This window comes from Bufo gargarizans, chromosome 8 (assembly GCF_014858855.1).
Source record: "Bufo gargarizans isolate SCDJY-AF-19 chromosome 8, ASM1485885v1, whole genome shotgun sequence".
NCBI classification, from domain to species: Eukaryota; Metazoa; Chordata; class Amphibia; order Anura; family Bufonidae; genus Bufo; species Bufo gargarizans.
Genome location: NC_058087.1, coordinates 135,910,574 through 135,933,169, shown reverse-complemented (window position 1 = coordinate 135,933,169; position 22,596 = coordinate 135,910,574). Strand labels below are relative to the sequence as shown.

Genomic DNA, 22,596 nt, shown 5'->3' with positions numbered 1-22,596 from the left:
AGAAGATCCTTATATTGTAAATGTTTAAACAGCCGTAACTAAAGGAAAAACTCAAGGAAAACAGTGGTATGTGATTTAACTAAAGATTGCTTTATGCATAATGCTGCTGCAGCAGTAACATATGCTAACATTGATATTTTGATGAAAACATGACAGTTACACTTTAAAGTTGATGTAGTCACATGTGATCGGTGACTACAGCTTAGCTACAGTGCCTAGAGGGCATCTGAGGTATTCTGAGACACACCTCCTTAGTCATCATTGGTTCAAACTGCTGCTCTCTCCCGCCCCCTGCAGCTGCGCCACTTAAGATTGGCTGCTGCTTGCCAGGAAGTCCTTGCATGGGTCTTCCTATTAGGCCTCGTGCACATGACCGTTGTGTGTTTTGTGGTTGCAAAACACGGATGGCGTCCGCGTGCGTTCCGCAAATTGTGGAACGGCACAGACAGCCATTGATATAACTGCCTATTCTTGTCCGCAAAACGGACAAGAATAGGACAGGTTATATTTTTTTTGTGGACAACGGAACGGAGCAAATCTGTGTGCTGTCCGCATCTTTTGCAGCCCCTTTGAATGGGTCCGCATCCAAGCCACAAAAACTGCGGCTCAGATTTGGACCAAAACAACGGTCGTGTGCATGAGACCTTACAGAAAGGCAAAAATGCTGTAAAACCACCAGTAAAAAAGAAAGATTGTCCAGGAAATGCTGCACATATACGGAGGCAAATAATCTTAAAAGAGTTTCCAGAGATTTTTTTTAATCCACACCCAGGACCTCCGCCGATCAGCTGTTTTGAGAAGCCACGGAAAAGGCTTGTCTCACTTGGAAGCGCAAGAAAAAGTACAGTGTACTATCTGCAACTTTGGTTTAGTGAAAAAAATGAAAAACAGTTGAGTCCGTCAAGACGATTCCATGAAGTGGAAAAGGGCTTTAGTCCTTCTTTTACATTTCCAACTACTTTACTTTTCAATCCACTCCTGACTGTAACGCAAAAAAAACTGCACAAAACGGCATGTGTAATTCCAGCATCCCCGAGTTACCCCACTTTTAATTATCCTCTGATCTATATACAATTGTAGAATCCATTTCCCAGTGTCGTCAGTATTAGCAGTGAAGAGTGAGATGACTATTTTTACAGTGTGCAATACATATCATTCGTAACAATGTTACAGAACGACATTGTACAGACAATGATTACAGAACGGCATCGTACAGACAATGATTACAGAACGGCATCGTACAGACAATGTTACAGAACGGCATCGTACAGACAATGATTACAGAACGGCATCGTACAGACAATGTTACAGAACGGCATCGTACAGACAATGATTACAGAACGGCATCGTACAGACAATGTTACAGAACGGCATCGTACAGACAATGATTACAGAACGGCATCGTACAGACAATGATTACAGAACGGCATCGTACAGACAATGATTACAGAACGGCATCGTACAGACAATGTTACAGAACGGCATCGTACAGACAATGATTACAGAACGGCATCGTACAGACAATGGTTACAGAACGGCATCGTACAGACAATGGTTACAGAACGGCATCGTACAGACAATGGTTACAGAACGGCATCGTACAGACAATGATTACAGAACGGCATCGTACAGACAATGATTACAGAACGGCATCGTACAGACAATGATTACAGAACGGCATCGTACAGACAATGTTACAGAACGGCATCGTACAGACAATGTTACAGAACGGCATCGTACAGACAATGATTACAGAACGGCATCGTACAGACAATGTTACAGAACGGCATCGTACAGACAATGATTACAGAACGGCATCGTACAGACAATGTTACAGAACGGCATCGTACAGACAATGTTACAGAACGGCATCGTACAGACAATGTTACAGAACGGCATCGTACAGACAATGTTACAGAACGGCATCGTACAGACAATGTTACAGAACGGCATCGTACAGACAATGTTACAGAACGGCATCGTACAGACAATGTTACAGAACGGCATCGTACAGACAATGATTACAGAACGGCATCGTACAGACAATGTTACAGAACGGCATCGTACAGACAATGATTACAGAACGGCATCGTACAGACAATGATTACAGAACGGCATCGTACAGACAGTGTTACAGAACGGCATCGTACAGACAATGATTACAGAACGGCATCGTACAGACAATGTTACAGAACGGCATCGTACAGACAATGTTACAGAACGGCATCGTACAGACAATGATTACAGAACGGCATCGTACAGACAATGATTACAGAACGGCATCGTACAGACAATGTTACAGAACGTCATCGTACAGACAATGATTACAGAACGGCATCGTACAGACAATGATTACAGAACGGCATCGTACAGACAATGATTACAGAACGGCATCGTACAGACAATGATTACAGAACGGCATCGTGCAGACAATGATTACAGAACGGCATCGTGCAGACAATGTTACAGAACGGCATCGTACAGACAATGATTACAGAACGGCATCGTACAGACAATGTTACAGAACGGCATCGTACAGACAATGTTACAGAACGGCATCGTACAGACAATGATTACAGAACGGCATCGTACAGACAATGATTACAGAACGGCATCGTACAGACAATGATTACAGAACGGCATCGTACAGACAATGATTACAGAACGGCATCGTACAGACAATGATTACAGAACGGCATCGTACAGACAATGTTACAGAACGGCATCGTACAGACAATGATTACAGAACGGCATCGTACAGACAATGATTACAGAACGGCATCGTGCAGACAATGATTACAGAACGGCATCGTGCAGACAATGTTACAGAACGGCATCGTACAGACAATGATTACAGAACGGCATCGTACAGACAATGTTACAGAACGGCATCGTACAGACAATGTTACAGAACGGCATCGTACAGACAATGTTACAGAACGGCATCGTACAGACAATGTTACAGAACGGCATCGTACAGACAATGTTACAGAACGGCATCGTGCAGACAATGTTACAGAACGGCATCGTACAGACAATGTTACAGAACGGCATGATAATATATAGAATCACACAATATTGATATAAAACCATACACAGATAATTAAAGCTATAAGCAAGGTTGTCCATTTCTCACAATGACAGAATATGACAATTCCATATTAGGGTCCATTCACACGTCCGTAGAAAAAAAATAGAACGTATCCTATTCTTGTCTGCAATTGCGGACATAAATAGGCAGTTCTATGGGGGGTGCAGGCCGGGTGTATTGCGGATCCGCAATACACTACGGACGTGTGAATGGACCCTTATCCTGAGAAGGAAATAGGGTTTCTTTTTATTCATTTTCTTTACATCTACATACCTGTCATTGGAGACTGTGGATCGCTTTATCGGCCGCCGTCTCCAACCTTCCATCGTGTTAGCAGGATGATCCCGGGCCAGTAAGCTTCATTCATGGTGACAGATGTGTCTGCCGCTGGTCATTCCTCACTAGATGGATTATTCAGATTAGGTTATTTCTTATAGAGCAGTGTGCGAGGAACTAACATGAGTAATATGCCTCTGTGCTGGTCATTATACATACAGTATATCATGGTATATCAATATATTGTGCTTGTTTGTCTGCCTTCCAGGGTATGGTTGAGAAATGGCTTTTGCAAGTGGAAGAAAATATGTTGGGCAGTATGAGACAAGTCATTCACGACGGGATAGAGGGATACGTGGAGGTAAGGCTGTTACATTCTTATTATAGCAGTCACCTGAAACTGACCTGCGGTTATTACTAATTCTTCACTGCAGTATCGTGAATTGTAGAGAGAGAGCAAAAGAAGGCGCCCAGCAAAGACATAATTATTCCCTGCAAGCACGTATTCCCAGGCCTGTAAAGACACATCCATCTTATGGCTTCAGAACCCAAAGAAGTGCCTGATGCCTTTATTGTACCACCTTATACCTTTAATTTCCATATGATATATTGTGTAATTAAAGGGGTCCTCTCACTTCAGCAAATGGCATTTATCATGTAGAGAAAGTGAATACAAGGCACTTACTAATGTATTGTGATTATCCATATTGCCTCTTTGCTGGCTGGATTAATTTTTTCCATTGCATTATACACTACTCGTTTCAAGGGGTTACGACCACCCTGCAATCCAGCAGCTATAGTCGTGCTTGCACACTATAGGAAAAGATACCGGCATCTCTGGTGGCTGAGACCATGGTAGTGCACATTGGACTTTTTCCTATAGTGTGCAAGCAGGACCGCCGCTGCTGGATGAGATGGAAAAATTAATGAATCCAGCAAAGGAGGCAATATGGACAATCAAAATAAATTAGTGTCTTGCACTGCCTCCTCTTCAAACAGCTGATCGACAGGGATGCTGGGTGTCAGACCCCTGCCATTTAGATATTGATGAACTGTCCTGATGATAGGTCGTCAATATATACCACCTGCACAACCCCTTTTAAAGTGGTATTTTGATTATGTAAAGTTATCCTATCCACAGGACAGTTTTTGTTCATTAGGTGGTGTTTTTTTTTTTCTGGCTTCATTTTTAAAAACTACAGCCTGTTGGAGCCCTTGGTGTTCTTCCAGGCTTTTTCACATCACCTTGTCTATAGGGGATAAATGGCACGAAGAAAACGGTAGTGGGCAAGCACACTGGGTCACATCTATTAAGACCAGCGTTTTAGATGCCGGTCTTAATAACCCCTGTACCTGGCAGTGGATCCGCCGGAGTTATGAAGAAGTGCCGGCCACTTCTAAATGTAAGCCAGCTTCCAAGCTGTCTTACATTTAGACCGTTTTCTACACCTAAGGTTACATGAACACGAACGTTAGGGCTCCGTGCCCGTGCTGCGGACCACAAATTGCGGTCCGCAATGCACGGGCACAGACCGTGGGGTAGCCGCATGTGGATCGCGGACCCATTAACTTGAATGAGGTCTGCGATCTGCATCCGACGGTCCGCACCGCAAAAAAGTAGTGCATACAGCCAGAAACACCACAGAAGCACTCCAATCCCTGCCTCCGTTCCACATCTCCATGATTGCGGACCCATTCAAGTGAATGGGTCCGCAATCCGTGATGCGGAATGCACACGGCTGGTGCCCGTGTATTGCGGACCTGCTGTATGCGGGCCGCAATACGGCCACGGGGGGCACACGATCGTGTGCATGTAGCCTAATACAGGCTGGCCCGTCCCCTTCCTGGCCCACTCCACGTCCCCTTTTTTAGACCTGCCGTGAGAAGTCGCAGATTGCTACACAAAGGACCTTTGCGCCTCAATCTGTGCCAGAAATACGCCTAACTTAGGCGTATTTCTGTTTGATAAAGCAACCCCACTGTTCGCAAAAAACACCTGAAAGATGCTACAAGAAACACAGCCCAAAAATCTGCATGCATGGTGTTTTTCTAGTGGTAAAAAGGCAGACAAAATTTGCATGTGTAGAAACCCCAATACTTTCCTTTTATGATCCTCTCCTGCATCTGAAAACCTGAACGTATGGCTGCCCCTGAAGGTTTTTCATACGGAAAGTTTTATGAAATTGCTATCTAAGCACTTCTATAGTAAAGAAGCGTGGCCCCAGCAGTGAGCACTACAATATAATGGATTTTTAACCATGGTTTGCTGTAGATCAGCCATCCCAGCTCATTAGCGTCCTGTTGCAGGTTTTCTAGAATATAGAAATGCACAGCTTGACCACTATGAAATCCATTCAGCAGACGTTAAACAATTTAAGGTAAACTCACAGCGGTGGAACAGCATTTCCTTCAACCAGTCGCAGCAAGCCCTTACCATATTAGTTGCACTCATTAATGAAATCCATCTGGCTACAGGAGCATAATGAAGGTTTATACACCCGCCAACCTGTTCTCAGGCCCGTTCAGTGCACAGGGTGATACCAGCCATCTTCTCTTTTTCTGTATAACCTCATTTAATTAGTTAAAGGAGAAACTCACTTTCTAAGCAAAAAATAAAAAAAGATAAAAAAATTTAAAGTTGAACCTCATTCACACATACATGGATTTTCACAGACCACTGTCCATTGCTGAGTGCACGAGCGGACGGCGTCATTGGTTGCTATGACGCCGTGCGCTTCATGCCGCCACCGTTGTACATTAATACACTTGTATAGATCATATGAGTGTATCACTGTACAGCGGCGGCGGCACAAAGCGCACAGCGCCATAGAAACTACTGACAGCATGCGCTCGTGCACTCAGCAGGACGGCAGATCGGGTTTTCACGGACCGTGGTCCCCAAATATCCGCGTATGTTTGAATGAGGCCTTAGGCTGGGTTCACATCACATTTTTGCCATCCTTTTAACATATACAAAAAACATATACGTTAAACGGATGCCTCAGACTGATGCCATGTAGTGGTGTCCATTCACCATAGAGTTCCATTGTAAAAAAAATAAGAAACGTATACTTTTTTTTTGCGGACTGTGCAGGATACAAAAACGTGGTATGCTGCATTTTTGTACCGTATACGCCAAACAGAGACATAAAACGTAATGTGAACCCACCCTTATTCTCCATTTACGTCTGAAGCTACCCAGAATTCTGTTGGTTTCTTGTTACCGGAGGGCCGTGCACGGGGGAGAGCTAATAGGAGATGGACAAAGCTGACACTGTAGGTCACATGGTTAACTGATGTCAGTTTCCAAAGGCGACCAGCAGAATTAAAAAAATCTCTGGATAAATGAATTTAGAAAACAACAATAAAATAATCAAACTCGGTACAAAAACAGTAAAGAGAATGAAAATTCTGCGAAAGTTTCATAACCTCCTCAGAATGGACACGAGATGAATGTTGTCGGAACCCGTCTATTAGGGTGGGACCTGATGATTCCACTTTTCTGGCTGCAGGGGGCTAGAGTAATTTTCCCCTATGTATGAAACTAGCCTCAAAGGGAATCTATCACCAGCGACCTCCATATCTAACTGCATAGCAGTGGTTGACCTGATAAAAGCCTCATGCACACGACCGTTGTTTTGGTCCGCATCCGAGCTGCAGTTTTTGCAGCTCGGTTGTGGACCCATTCACTTCAATGGGGCCTCAAAAGATGCGAACAGCACTCCGTGTGCTGTCCGCATCCGTTGCTCCGTTCCGTGGCCCCGCAAAAAAAATATAACATGTCCTATTCTTGTCCGTTTTGCGGACAAGAATAGGCATTTCTACAATGGTCCGCCTGTTCTGTTCCGCAAATTGCGGAAGGCACACAGGCGGCTTCCGTGTTTTGCAGACCGCAAAAAACTAAACGGCCTAAAGCTGTATTCAGAGTGCCACCCTAATTAAAACGTAGCCTTTAATCAAAGCGCTAAAATTACCCACCACAAAATATGCAAAACACAAAAGAAATATTACATCAAAAGAAAGGCTGTGTAAGTACAGCAGTCCTTTATATTCCATAATAGGGGATAGGGCGGATTTCTAGGCAGGGTGGTGATGGTCTGATGGGGGACCTTTTCCTTATTCTCACCCTATGCTATCGATCCCTGCATATAGAACGGAATGGCCGCCCGATAGTGGCGATCCCGTATTCAGGAACCTACTACAGGCCCTCGGATGGCCCTGAAGACAAATGTGCAAGGCACCTAGATAAAGTGCCCTAAGGTGGGTCTATTAAATACCCTACTATAAATACAAAACATAATAAACACATCAAAAGAAAACATCCAAATGAATGCTAAATACATCAAAATAGATGCTGAATACATGCTGAGTACATCAGAGTAAAACAGTGCTGAATACATCAAGGTAAGTCCTTGGTCGATACAGAATGATGAATAGATGCTCAGTACAGCTTCTGCAATATCAGATTGTATCCTGATTAACACAAATCACCTTCAGTTTGCAAAGGTCATCGCAATCAATTTATAGGTCCCTTATCCCAACGCGTTTCGCCCAGTGTGTAGGATGGGCTCATCAGGGGACATAAACGCAGTATTTAGATAGGCATCAGAGGTATCATTTCACAAATGACCCAACCTGGTGTCCAACAATTTTCTGTAACACCAGTTGATCATAGGTAAAAGATAGACGTTGATATTCATTCAGCAAATAGCAATAGTCAGAAGGTAGGGTCGATGGGCCTGCAAACACCCTCACATTCGATATAAGTAAATAATATACATCCTCCCATAAGATGTAAGGTAGATACTGCTTAATCAAAAATTGCAGAGGAATAAGGTACTTGCGTGCCCCATATATTAGATACAGGTTGGATGTCAGCCAGTATGGTTACTGTTAACCGGGATACACGGGCCGCTGTAATATACTGTCTGAAATGAGAGTATATATCAAGAAGATGCATATGGTGCCATAGAGAGGAGACCATAGAAAGTGGCCACCCTGGGGTTGGATGGTCCAAGATACTCAAATTCCTTCTGGTCAATAAGTTTCCCCACAAGGACCTCCCTCGTGTCTATATGAGGCGTGGATTAATGCCAAGTCGATTGATAGGTCCACACTGCTTCAATCTGGAGGTAAAAAATGTCCACAAGAAATAATTAGAATTATCGGTACATACGATACCGCATACCAACATGTTGAAAACAAACCCCGATCTGACAAACCTTCTTCCATACTATCTAGCAATAACGTTCAGACGGGGACGCAGCATAGGCGACACATAGGTCCACAGCCACTTTGAAGCCCCCACCAGAAGTACCTGGTTGCTGGATAGGAGACTAGGCACCCATAGATGCGGTAAATGCAAGGCATGCAAACTGAAGGTGATTTGTGTTAATCAGGATACAATCTGATATTGCAGAAGCTGTACTGAGCATCTATTCATCATTCTGTATTGACCAATGACTTACCTTGATGTATTCAGCACTGTTTTACTCTGATGTACTCAGCATGTATTCAGCATCTATCTATTTTGATGTATTTAGCATTCATTTTTTTGTTTTCTTTTGATGTGTTTATTATTTTTTGTATTTATAGTAGGGTATTTAATAGACCCACCTTAGGGCACTTTATCTAGGTGCCTTGCACATTTGTCTTGAGGGCCTGTAGTAGGTTCCTGAATACGGGACCGCCACTATCGGGGCGGCCATTCCGTTCTATAGGCAGGGATCGATAGCATAGGGTGAGAATAAGGAAAAGGTCCCCCCTCAGACCATCACCATCCTGCCTAGAAATTACCCTATCCCGTATCATGGAATATAAAGGACTGCTGTACTTACACAGCCTTTCTTTTGATGTAATATTTATTTTGTGTTTTGCATATTTAGTGTTGGGTAATTTTAGCGCTTTGATTATAGGCTACATTTTAATTAGGGTGGCACTCTGTGAATACTCCATATTTGACTTTATACTACCTTGGTATACTGACCCTCTGACGGGTTATTGTCTTAGCTGTGATTCCCCCTGATTAAAGCTGGTTTTCTTTTGTTAATCCCAGGCTCCATTCCTGGGTTATTATACTTTTTCTTAATATAATATACAGTTGCAAGAAAAAGTATGTGAACCCTTTGGAATGATATGGATTTCTGCACAAATTGGTCATAAAATGTGATATGATCTTCATCTAAGTCACAACAATAGACACACAAAGAATTAAATGTTACCATGTTTTTATTGAACAAACCATGTAAACATTCACAGTGCAGGTGGAAAAAGTATGTGAACCCCTAGACTAATGACATCTCCACCAGCTAATTGTAGTGAGGTGTCAGCCAACTGGAGTCCAATCAATGAGATGAGATTGGAGGTGTTGGTTACAGCTGCCCTATAAAAAACACACCAGTTCTGAGTTTGCATTTCACAATAAGCATTGCCTGATGTGAATGATGCCTCACACAAAAGAGCTCTCAGAAGACCTACGATTTAAGAATTGTTGACTTGCATAAAGCTGGAAAGGGTTATAAAAGTATCTCCAAAAGCCTTGCTGTTCATCAGTCCACGGTAAGACAAATTTTCTATAAATGGAGAAAGTTCAGCACTGCTGCTACTATCCCTAGGAGTGGCCATCCTGTAAAGATGACCGCAAGAGCACAGCGCAGACTGCTCAATGAGGTGAAGAAGAATCCTAGAGTGTCAGCTAAAGACTTACAAAAGTCTCTGGCATATGCTAACATCCCTGTTAGCGAATCTACGATACGTAAAACACTAAACAAGAATGGATTTCATGGGAGGATACCACAGAGGAAGCCACTGCTGTCCAAAAAAAACATTGCTGCACGTTTACAGTTTGCACAAGAGCACCTAGATGTTCCACAGCAGTACTGGCAAAATATTCTGTGGACAGATGAAACCAAAGTTGAGTTGTTTGGAAGAAACACACAACACTATGTGTGGAGAAAAAGAGGCACAGCACACCACCATCAAAACCTCATCCCAACTATGAAGTATGGTGGTGGGGGCATCGTGTATTGGGGCTACTTTGCTGCATCAGGGCCTGGACGGATTGCCATCATCAAAGGAAAAATGAATTCCCAAGTTGATCAAGACATTTTGCAGGAGAACTTAAGGCCTTCTGTCCACCAGCTGAAGCTTAACAGAAGATGGGTGTTGCAACAGGACAACGACCCAAAGCATAGAAGTAAATCAACAACAGAATGGCTTAAACAGAAGAAAATACGCCTTCTGGAGTGGCCCAGTCAGAGTCCTGACCTCAACCCGATTGAGATGCTGTGGCATGACCTCAAGAAAGCGATTCACACCAGACATCCCAAGAATATTGCTGAACTGAAACAGTTCTGTAAAGAGGAATGGTCAAGAATTACTCCTGACCGTTGTGCACGTCTGATCTGCAACTACAGGAAACGTTTGGTTGAAGTTATTGCTGCCAAAGGAGGTTCAACCAGTTATTAAATCCAAGGGTTCACATACTTTTTCCAGCTGCACTGTGAATGTTTACATGGTGTGTTCAATAAAAACATGGTAACGTTTAATTATTTGTGTGTTATTAGTTTAAGCAGACTGTGATTGTCTATTGTTGTGACTTAAAATTAGATCTGATCTTCATATATGACCAATTTGTGCAGAAATCCATATCATTCCAAAGGGTTCACATACTTTTTCTTGCAACTGTAATGAGTTAGGCCTTTGGTGTAATGAAGACATTACTATTGCTCTTGTTGCACCCAAGCTCCTCTCAGTTCTATGATCAGCCCTCTCTTGCTGTTACGGCTAGGCAGTGGCAAAGCAGCGAGGGAGGAGCTGGTCACAGAAACGAGTGGAGCTGGGGAGCAACAATAGCAGTGGCGACGCCCTTATTGCACCAGAGGCCTAATTTGCATATTAAGAAAAAGTAAGAACTCAATTTTTGCAGGGTGATCTGTACTTTTCATTGATACCATTCTACGGTGTGTACGGCTTTGAAATCACTTTTATTAAATTTTTTGTGGGAAATGAAGCAACCATTTCGCCTCATAGGATTTTTTTTTTTATAGTATGGGTGTTTTCGCACGTGGTGGTACCCATGATGTGTATTTTTTATCATTTTTATTTTCGGGTGATTTGAATCTTTATATATTTTTATTTTAATGGTGGGCGCCATCTTTAAAGACCCGGTCAACTCCGTACTAGTACGGCGCTGGTCAGGAAGGGGTTTTCCAGGCTCCTAATATTGATGACCTATCCTTGGGATATGCTTTTATATCTGATTAGTGGGGGCCTGACACTCTGCACCCCCTTCATCAGCTATTCCCTGCAGCCTCCAGTATCAAAACTAGCTCTTTGAATGGAGCAGGACGCAGACAGCTGGGTTACTGCAGCTCAGCTTCAATTGAAGGGAATGGGAGCAGTGAATGGGAGCAATGCTGCAATTGCAAACTCCACTGTACAATGGACGGAGCTGTGCTACTCTGAAATATCTGATCAGCGGTGGTGTGGAAGTCGGACCCCGCCAATCATATGTTGATAGCTTATCCTGAGGATAAGCCAATTACTGTATATTAAAATCCTGAAATACCCCTTTAACATATATTTTTTCAGTAAAAAATTCTGAAATTATGTAGGATACAGATTATGTAGGATTCATTTCGTATGAATGAGACCTTGGGGCACGTCTGGAGGAGCTGTCTTTTCCAAAGAATTGTTTGGCACATACTCAGGCAAACATAATGGAAAAATATATTACGGTACACCGTATAGACTTCCATGGTGATGGCACCCAGACAATGGCTGAATTAGACATTCCTTGAACATAGTAACGCCTATTAAAGTTGGCCATTCTAAGAACAGATTGCGGAAAGGTGCATGAACGAGCATCTCATTTTCCTTCCCAGCATTTGCCTTATTTTTATCCTTTTTCCCATTTCTTTTTCTATCACATTTGTAAGTCTTGAAGATAATTGGTTCCTAGAATAGTCATTACTCTTACTAATTTACTTTGCTTTCTATGCAATGCAGTTAATTCGTCTTTTTCCAAGCATGTGCTTGTTAAAATCTCTGGATGCTTTCACCTCTCAATTTTTATGTTACTGAATTAAAGGGGTTCTTCTCTTTTTTACAATCCCATTGTGGTCCCCTAAAAATAAGGCGCTCACAAGGTGTAAACCCAGCAGCAGGTGTTCAGTTTCCTGCAGCACCACCGCAGGGGAAATTAAGAATTACACAGTCTCCATTGACCTCAATGGGCTGTACATTAAATACAATTGTCCCCGGTGAGTGGCTCAGACGCCAACTGTGGCCCAAGACACCCAGCTGTTTGTGATTTGGTCTATGATTGAATTCAGGCCTGAATAAATTCAACCCAAATTAAAAATGCCACATTTGCCCTGCAATGTCATGTAGGACACTCTGAGGTCTCCTAGGACTGTATCCAACGCCTTTAACACCTAGACAGTATTAGTAATGTTAGCGGGACAGCGACACATATGTCTGTGGGTAAATGGATGGGAGGCGGCGGCAGCAAACAGCCTGCTTAATAACACACTGTAGTGTCAAATTTTATTTTTAATTAAAAAAACATCCATAAATGAACCCTTTTTGGTGGCAGATGCCTTATTCTCTGTTTTCTGACCTATAAAATGGTGGCCGTCATTTTGAACAATTCATCCTAAACGAATCAGAAAAGTTTCAGATTCACTACCTGAATTATAAGGGAAAATCGTAACGAATTTGACTCATGTAGAATCGATTCTCTCATTGCATACAATCCCTTTCATAGATTTGCACCATACAGCCCCTGCATATAAATTCAAGCTGGTGGGCCTTAAAGGGGTTGTCTCATCACAGACGATGGGTGCATATCGCTAGGATATGTCCCTATTGTCTCATAGGTGCGGGTCCCGCCGCTGGGACCCACACCTATATCGGGAGCGGAGCCCCGAAAGTGGTGGAGAGCGCACTGGGCACGCGCAGCCGCCCTCCTTTCATTTTCTGTAGGGTGTCCGAAATAACCGAGCGCTGGCTCGGCTATTTCCATGGGGCCCATAGAAGTAAATGGGAGCGGTGGCCGGTCATACGCGGTGCACTCCATTTACTTCTATAGGGAGAGCTCTTGGTGGTGGCCGGACTGGAGTCCTCCAGCCACTACCTTGCGGGGTTCCCAATATAGGTGCGGGTCCCAGTGGTGATATAGGACAGTAGGGGCATATCCTAGAGATATACCCCCATTGTCTGAGATGAGACAACCCCTTTAATTCATACATGCATATAGCACTTTAGCAGCGGGAGATAGGAGTTATGTTCCTTATTGAAGAGACACAGCGTTGTATAGAGACAACATTTTTCAAACAATTTTCCCTGCGAAAAAAAAGAATGCAAATTAACTCATACCAATCACACCAGAGACACCCATGGGTAGACAGAACTGCTCGGGGCAAGACAGTGCTGTCTAGAGATGGGTGTCGCTAGTTTTCTGATATGCACAAATTTGCATACATATATTATATTTTATCTATGAATACTTTAAACCCAAGCCATTACAATGATAATGAGAAATCGGGAGCAGTGGTAGCAGGACAGATAATCCACAAGGACTGCAAATTCTCGTCACAGTAGCGAAAAGTTGATATTAAAGGACTGTCAGCAGATTTGCACCTATGACACTGGCTGACCTGTTATATGTGCACTTAGCAGCTGAAGGCATCTGTGTTGGTCCCATGTTCATGAGTGCCCGCATGGCTGAGAAACATGATGTTATATTATATGCAAATGAGCTTCTAGGGGCAACGGGGGCGTTGCCGTTACACCTAGAGTGGGGATCAGCAACCTTCTGCACTCCAACTCCCAGCGTGCACACTTCTGGGAGTTGTAGTTTCAGAACAGCTGGAGTGCTGGAGGTTGCTGATCTCTGACCTAGATGCTCTGCTGTCTTTACAACTGCTGCGCCCTATGCACTTGGATTGGCAGGGCCGGAGTTGTGACGTTTACATTGCCTGTCCCTGTCCATCAAAGTGGAGAGGGCGCAGTAGTTGCAAAGAGAGCAGAGCCTCCTTTAAAAGGCTCTCTAATGGAAATAATGCTCTGTAAATGCCCAAATGGGTTTGGGTTGCTGTGCGGTAATATTGTCTTACACCAGTGATGACCTTTCTTGTGGATCATTACGTACTTACCAACATGTAAAAAGTAAAATTCTGAACATTTAAGCCCCACCCTCAGACCACCTGGAAAGACCTCCAAAACACCCTGGAATGCCCATAAAATGAGCACTTTGGGGAAGGCGGGGGAGCGGTTTGTGGGATTGTCATAGCAAAATCGGAACTGTTAGCAAGCATGCCACTTATTCGTACTGTATAAAAATACAAAACTAATTCTGCACCAGGGATGTAAACGCTGGGCAAGTAAAATGTTCCAAAAAAGGCACAGATACATTGATAGATGCGGGTCTGTGTGTTGGAGATAACAAATATTTTTGTCCTTGTAGGTTCCTAGAAAGCAGTGGGTCCTTCAGTGGCCTGGACAAGTCGTTATATGCGTGTCCTCTATTTACTGGACAAAAGAGGTCTCTGAAGCTATTACCGAGGGCACTCTGTCCGTAAGTAAAGACTCTATTGAGCTATCATTTCTTCAGTTACTGGTTAGAAGACATTAATTTCTTAAAAAGAGTCTTCCTTGCACAGTGTCAGGCTCATTTTGTAATGGCCAGCAGACCAGTTTCAATGCTAGCCAAATGGCCACTGTAATGACACCGGTTGTTACCGTATATTCCGGAATTAATGTTAAATAAATTACTTTTCACAGGATTTCTTAGAGAAGAGCAATAAGCAGATCAGTGAGATTGTCGAGCTGGTCAGAGGAAAATTGTCTGGTGGCGCACGAGCAACTCTAGGAGCCCTCACAGTCATCGATGTACATGGTAAGATCTGTTCCCAAAATCACCGCCACTGCAAATAGCAGGTTTAGCAGTTCGAAATTGAAGTCGACTTCACTATGCCTGGATGTGATTACTTTCTCCTCCACATCATATAGGAAAAGAGTATATTGCAGAATTTCATTAAAGAACAAAAATGTATTTGAGGAAGACCGTCAGAAGACTGAACTCAATTGTATTCAAGGGTGGACATTCACATAACAGATTTATGTTCTGTTTTACTAGAGAAAGAACATTGAAAGGGGTTTCCGGGACTAGAATATTGATGTCCTATCCTCAGGATAGGTCGTCAGTATCTGATTGGTGAAGGTTGGGCTCCCAGCACCACGCCGATCAGCTGTTTGCTCCCGAGTGCTGCAGTCGCTGCCTAGGCCAGTGACATCACAGCCCGACAAATGAATAGGGCTGAGCTGCAGTACCCAGCGCAGCCATTATACAATGTGTGGTGCTGTGATTAGTATGTTGTGAGGAGGTCGCAGATGTCACGGCCTATGGTGTACGCTGTGACACTGTTGCCACACTTGCGGTTGCCCGCGACAATGTGTTGCTGTGAGAGCATGCGGTGGCAGTGTCTCGGCCTTCTGGGTGATTGCCGTGACATGGTTGCCACGCATGCTGTTGCCGGTGGTTACGTGGTTTAGTATGCTTGTGTGTGCACTTCCCCTTTAAGTTGTAGCCTCCCTCTGTCTGGTGCTGTAAGGGTTAACTCCCGGACTGGGTGTGGTCACTTGGCTTATATCTTCTGTGGTTTCCTGGCTGGAGTCAGTTGTACTTCAGCTGTGGTTGGTGCTGGAGCTCTGCTCCAGTCCAGGTTATTCCATCTGTCCAGTGAGGGCCACCCTTGTGGTCATCAATGTCATCCTAGTGTCTCCTTCCCTTCCTGTCCCTATTTGTGTGGAGTGGGTTATGTTCAGGGTGTTGTATGTCTGGTTTGGTGTTACATGTCTGGTGGTGTTTAGTGTCATGTTTGCTAGACATTCCCCTGTCTCATGTTTATTGCAACTACGGGTGTCCTGGGTTGCTGTGTGGTTTGTGGTGTGTGCTGTGTCCTTTAATGTTGGTGTGGACAGCAGCACTAGTGCACAGGTTCCAGTCAGTGTGTCTGTGGCAGGTAAGTGTGTTATTGGTTTCGCTTACCTGCCATCTCCTTATGCTGAATGTGTTCCCCTCTCCTTGCAGCCTGGCCTCAGATAGAGACTCCTGTTCCTCCATTACTGGGATGAACAGGTCGTCTCTTCCCTGCTCCTTGGTAAGGGATTATCAGGGCGACTTAGGAATCCTGAGTATGAGTCGTCCTACCATTGGGGTCCGCTCATACGGTGAGGAGTCAGGGAGAGGATTAGGGATGCTGTAGGAGGTGACCTGCTTCCTTCTTACTTCTTTTGGCCAGGCTGATCCCCTTTTACCCTTTGACACCCCACTCCCCACCGTGACAGCAGAGCTTACCAAAGCATGGTGGCCTCTTCAAAAAGCTTATCGGTGCCCAGAGACAGAACCCCACTAATCAGATACTGATGACCTGTCCTGAGGATGGATCATCAGCATTTTACTCTCAGAAAACAGCTTTAAACCAAGAAGTTAAAATGTCAGTAAAGAGCCGTTGCAGATCACACTAGGCCAAATAAAACAAGTGTGATTTGCATGATTTCCCAGAGTTCAGAGTCTTTTTACTAATAGGTTGAGCAGGTTGGGGCCCTTCTTCTGCACCCAGTTGTTAAAATAGATTATACTAATTAAAATCAAGAACATTGGCAGGTTTATTCTGATATAAAACAACCTCACGCTATTAAGGCTCATGCACACAAACATATGTATTTTGTGGTCCACAAAAAAACGGATCCGCAAAAAACACGGATGATGACTGTGTGCATTCCGTATTTTGCAGAACGGAAGAGCTGGCTCCTAATAGAACAGAACTATACTTGTCCGTAATGTGGACAATAATAGGACAGGTTCTATTTTTTTTGCGAAACGGACATACGTAAACGGATTGCACTTGGAGTAACTTCCGTTTCTTTTTGCGGACCCACTGAAATGAATGGTTCCGTATACGTTCCTAAAAAAAAAACAACTAACGGACACGGAAAGAAAATAAGTTTGTGTGCATGAGCCCTTACAGGTGAGAGCATTCACATTACACGAAAGATCATTTCGGAGCAATATTAAGCTAGGCCTTCTCTCCATGTATGTGTTCTAGAAATAATGACAGCCACCAACATAAGGCGACATGCACATGACCGTATGTGTTTTGCCGTCTGCGCGTTCACAAAATATGGATACTGGCCGTGTGCATCCCACTCTTTCCACGGTCCTTATTATAGAAATGGCTAATCTTGTCTGCAAAACGGATAAGAATTAGGACATGTTCTATTATTTGCGGAACAGCCGCACAGAGGCGGACAGCACACGAATGACGAATCTGTGCTGTCCACATTTTTTGCTGCTTATAGAAATGAATGGATGCAGATCAGACGTGAACCAAAACTACGGTCGTGTGCATGAGGCCTTATCCTTCCAGTGTCCTTGTAATGACGCAGAGGCTCCTTCCTCAGGAAACAAGCCCCTAATTGATTAGTCCCCTGCAGATGGCGGCTCAGGCCTGTGTGCCATTTATCAGAGACAACCTGTAATTAAAGATGTGGGTAAACATGAGCAGGGACAAAGTAAACCTCCGTAATAATGTTAACTTAATTAATAAATATGCAGTGTGGCATTCCAGATGAATTATGCAACAGGCTGAATATAAAGACAGAACGATTTTGCTTTTCATTTTGTCACTAGTGATGGAAATTGCAGCTCATGGACCTGAATGCAAAATCTGTAACTAAGCCCCCAACTATCACATGTCATTTAGGCCTCCTGCACACGAACGTGTGTTGCGGACCGTACAGTGAGCCAGCTGCATGCGGATTGCGCCACCTATTCACTTGAATAGGGTCCGCGATCCTTCCGTTCCGCAAAAAGATAGAGCAAGTTCTAACTTCTTGCGGGACGGAAGCACGGAACGGAACACCACAGTAGTGTTTCCGTGGGGTTCTGTTCCGTACCGTCCTGCATCTCCAGATTTGCGGACCCATTTAAGTCAGTGGGTCCGCATCCGTGATGCGGAATGTACACGGAACCGTGCCCGTGTATTTTGGATCTGTATATGCGGTCTGCAATACGGCAACGGGACACCTACGGTCGTGTGCAAGAGGCCTTATAGTAGTAGTTTACTCCGATGGAACATAGATGCCAAGGTCCAGAGCTGACCACAAATTCCGCACCCCCTATAGTCATGCCCATTTTTTCGCTATACAAAAGTAAAAGGGCTTCTCTGTTCTCCTTATGCCCTCCAAGCTCTGTATAGGTAAATGTCAAAACTCTACTGTCAATGTATGTCTTGCCAGTGTCCTCATTGGACCCTGTCGCCAAACACCAACGGCATGCAAAGATAATAGTGCCCACTTCTCTATAAGCTACGGCCAGGGCCGGCACTTAGCACAGCTCCAGTACTCTATAGGACTACTGACCATGTGTCCAAGCCGCACGGCAGAAAATCTTGCCTTGAACAACCAAATCTATGGGGGGGTTATTTTCCATAATAACATCAGGCACACTATTTTAGCCTTTTGTAGAAATCATGACATGGTTCTATCAGAGGGAAACATGGGGACCTGGGAGAAACGTTACAATAAAGGTCTCCCTCTTATTACCCCATGAAACCTTAGGCATCCATAGGTCCACAGGGGATGTCAGAGGATCCTCCGGTGGGCCCAAGCTCTGACATTAATGGACCTCTAATAAACCTGGGCCCTTAAGGTCCTGTATACACAGAGGGTGGGCCTCGAGAATCATTTCCTCTTGTAGGTCGAAAGGACTTCAGTCTGACTCTGGAGGATGTAGTTACAGGCCTTTTGGCAGCCATATTGTGGAAACTACAGTTTTTTTTTAGTTTTGTTTTTTAGCTTATTGTAGAGGACATTGCCTAGGACCATAAATCTATAAAACTTTGGGCCAACTTAGATTGTGAGCGCCATTGGGGACAGCTTGATGCTAATGTTTGTAAAGCGATGCAGAATATATCAGCGCTATATAAATGCGTACAATAAATAACGTGCGGAGGTTGCTTTTATGCTACAATCAGACTTTGTTCCCTATTAGAGATGAGCAAAGTTCTTGAAATTTGTTTAAGGGTCTGATTTTAATGAATCAGGTGGCAGATAGGGGCTCAGATTGCCATGAAAAGTTGCGTATGACACTCTGGAGTCTCCTAGGACTGTATACAACACCTTCCAAGCTTTTTAACACCAAGACACCAGTGGTAACAGCCTGTTTAGTTACACACTGCACTGTCGGACTCATAAAAACTCGCTTTAAGACATATTCTTTTCAGTTTGTTAAGTGTTTAGCTATAATAGGTGTTTATGAGGTCAGGAGATCAGAGATAAGGCTTCACATGAGCCCTCAGCTGATGGAACTCAGGAACTCACAATCTTCAAACAGAGCAATTCAAAAAAATGAGCCCAAATTGAATAAAATGCAATCATAAAAAATTGCCCTGAAGGTTTCCATGCCTTTAATAGGGGTTGCCTACCTTTTTTATGCATTTTTTCCGACACCCCTGAATGACCAGACCTGCAGTGGGGATCATACTTACTGTACCTGATCTCGGCTGCTGGGTTCCGGCTCTATTGATACCGATCATGTGCTGCTGGTCCTGGTTGTTCCCATGTTAAAACATTCTGTTTGACATGGGTCACAGGACCACCACAGCCAATGACTGGCCGCGGTGGTGACATGTCACTCATGTGTCAGGTGGATGATGTGGGACCCAGCGCCGCATGAGGGAGAGCAATGGAGTCGGAACCCAGTGACGGAGATCAGATAAGTATGCTCCCCACCGCATGTTGGCACATTGGGAGGTCTGAAAAACAGCACAACAACGGTGGACAACCTTTTTAAGACTGCCACACAGGTCAATTGAAAATGCATGAATCTCATATTAGTAAATCCTCTTTAGTGATGGTCATGGGCCATCAGAGGTAAGCAGGGGATGTGTAATATTCTGTTATAGGGCCCCCTCTCCTTTATGGTTATCTCCTGCTAGAACAGTGATGGAGAACCTTTTAAAGGCCGAGTGCCAAAACTGCAACCCAAAACCTACTTATTTATCGCAAAGTGCCAACACGGTAATTTAACCTGAATACTACAGTCCGATATATTATATCTTCTATGTACTTTATCATTTAGCTATAATAGTCCGCCTACATTCAGTGCACTGCCTGTGCTGTACATAGTGCACCATGCACTGATGAATGGCAGGAAACATCTAAGGCATATTGGTACAACATAGACTTTTTCCAGGATGCGGGTGCCCACAGAAAGGGCTCTGAGTGCGCCTCTGGCATCCGTGCCATAGGTTCGCCACCACTGTGCTAGAATATTATAATTTTTATATACGCTAGGTCAGTGTTTCCCAACCTTATGGTCATGGTGGAATCCTTGGAAAACATTTCCACTCCTGGGAATCCCTCATCCCATTGCCGCCTTGGTGTTGGGGCGAGTAAAGCATCCTGTAATTTGGCTCAGATGTTTTTTACTGCTTTGCAGATCACCTTTGAGCACCTGAACTCAGTTTGCCTTCCCTTTTGTAAAGGTGACAGGGCTTGTGGTAGTCTTCTGGGGAACCCCTGATCAGGGCTGAAATAGAATACAGACTACAGAAATGCAGCAAACCATATTCTGAAATCTTGTAACTCCGTATTGCACATCTGATGGCTTTTTTTCCGCAGCCCGTGATGTTGTTGCTAAATTGGCAAAGGATAAAGTATCCAGCCTAAGTGACTTCCAGTGGATCTCTCAGCTGAGATATTATTGGGAAGGCCGAGATGTCATGGTCAGAATGATCACTACCGAAGTCAAATATGGCTATGAATATCTGGGCAATTCACCTCGACTTGTCATTACTCCACTGACTGATCGATGTTACAGGTATGGGCCAGCTGTATTGTGCCGCACATATACACTAACAGTAATATTCCAGTACTGGTCACATATATTGATATACCCGTATTACTTAAAAGGGTCATCTCACTTCAGCAAATTACATTTATCACATAGATAGTTAGTACAAAGCACTTACTAATCTATTGTGATTCTCCATTTTGCCTCCTTTGTTGGTTTCATTCATTTTTCCTTCTCATTATACACTTCTCGTTTCCATGGTCATGACCACCCTGCAATCCAACAGTGGTGGCTGGGCTTGCACACTATAGGGAAAAGCGCCTATGCACACTACAATGGTCACGGCCACCAAAGAGGCCGGCGCTTTTACCTTTAGTGTGCAAGCACGAACACCGCTGCTGGATTGCAGGGTGGTCGTAACCCCCAGAAAAATTAATCCAGCCAGCAAAGGAGGCAATATGGACAATCACAATACATTAGTAAGTGCCTTGTATTCACTTCCTCTGCATGATACATTTTATTTGCTGAAGTGAGACAAACCCTTTAAAATACTAAGAACATGAATAGACTACCTGATGACCAAATCTAGCACAGTAGACTTTATTAATTGACTTTTGTCTTTGCTACAGAACTTTAATGGGTGCACTCAAGTTAAATCTTGGTGGAGCTCCAGAAGGTCCTGCGGGAACTGGGAAAACTGAAACTACAAAAGATCTTGCCAAGGCTTTGGCCAAACAGGTAATGTCACGTGTAATCACTGATTTCTTCAGTATGTCATCAACAAAGTAAAAGAAAATATAGAAGATTTTTGAGACAACTGAAATAATGTAATGAGAGGGACCATGGTGAAGTAAGGGCATATCGTACGATCATGTTGCACAGGAAGATAAACGGGTACAGTCCATAAGATGAGATAAATCTTTTTGGTATGACCACCCAAAAGTAAAAAGTGGTATTTGACAGAGGTGGTCCTCTCAATGAAGGGGCACAATATACTGTATTTTTCATAGGATATAAAGGAATTGAAAATCTTCCTCAGTAAAGTCTGGGTTGGATGAAGGGTGGCCTTCTCAAAGAGGTTACAATAAATAGGTGTTGACAGTCATCTAGTAATATACAGTACACATTAGAAGGCCATAGTAATATCAAAAGCCTTCCATACCTGTTTACATCAGGGATGGCCAACCTGTGGCTCTCCAGCTGTTGTAAAACTACAATTTCCACCATGCCCTGCTGTAGGCTGATAGTTGTAGACAGTCTGGGTATGCTAGGAGTTGTAGTTTTGCAACAGCTGGAGAGCCACAGGTTGGCCATCCCTGGTCTACATCAATGATATTGGTGGGCAGGAAGGATAGAGATGGAAGAG

At 43.8% G+C, this 22,596-nt stretch overlaps 1 protein-coding gene across 1 annotated transcript in view; it reads left to right on the top strand.

Moving 5' to 3' along the window:
* DNAH3 (dynein axonemal heavy chain 3) overlaps nucleotides 1-22,596 on the top strand; it is a 373,397-nt gene that overhangs the window by 216,525 nt on the left and 134,276 nt on the right. The window contains exons 32-36 of the mRNA XM_044304498.1: nucleotides 3,636-3,728; nucleotides 14,838-14,948; nucleotides 15,155-15,269; nucleotides 21,059-21,257; nucleotides 21,860-21,968. Of these exons, the coding sequence (XP_044160433.1) occupies nucleotides 3,636-3,728; nucleotides 14,838-14,948; nucleotides 15,155-15,269; nucleotides 21,059-21,257; nucleotides 21,860-21,968 (627 nt within the window). The remainder of the gene's footprint in view (nucleotides 1-3,635; nucleotides 3,729-14,837; nucleotides 14,949-15,154; nucleotides 15,270-21,058; nucleotides 21,258-21,859; nucleotides 21,969-22,596) is intronic.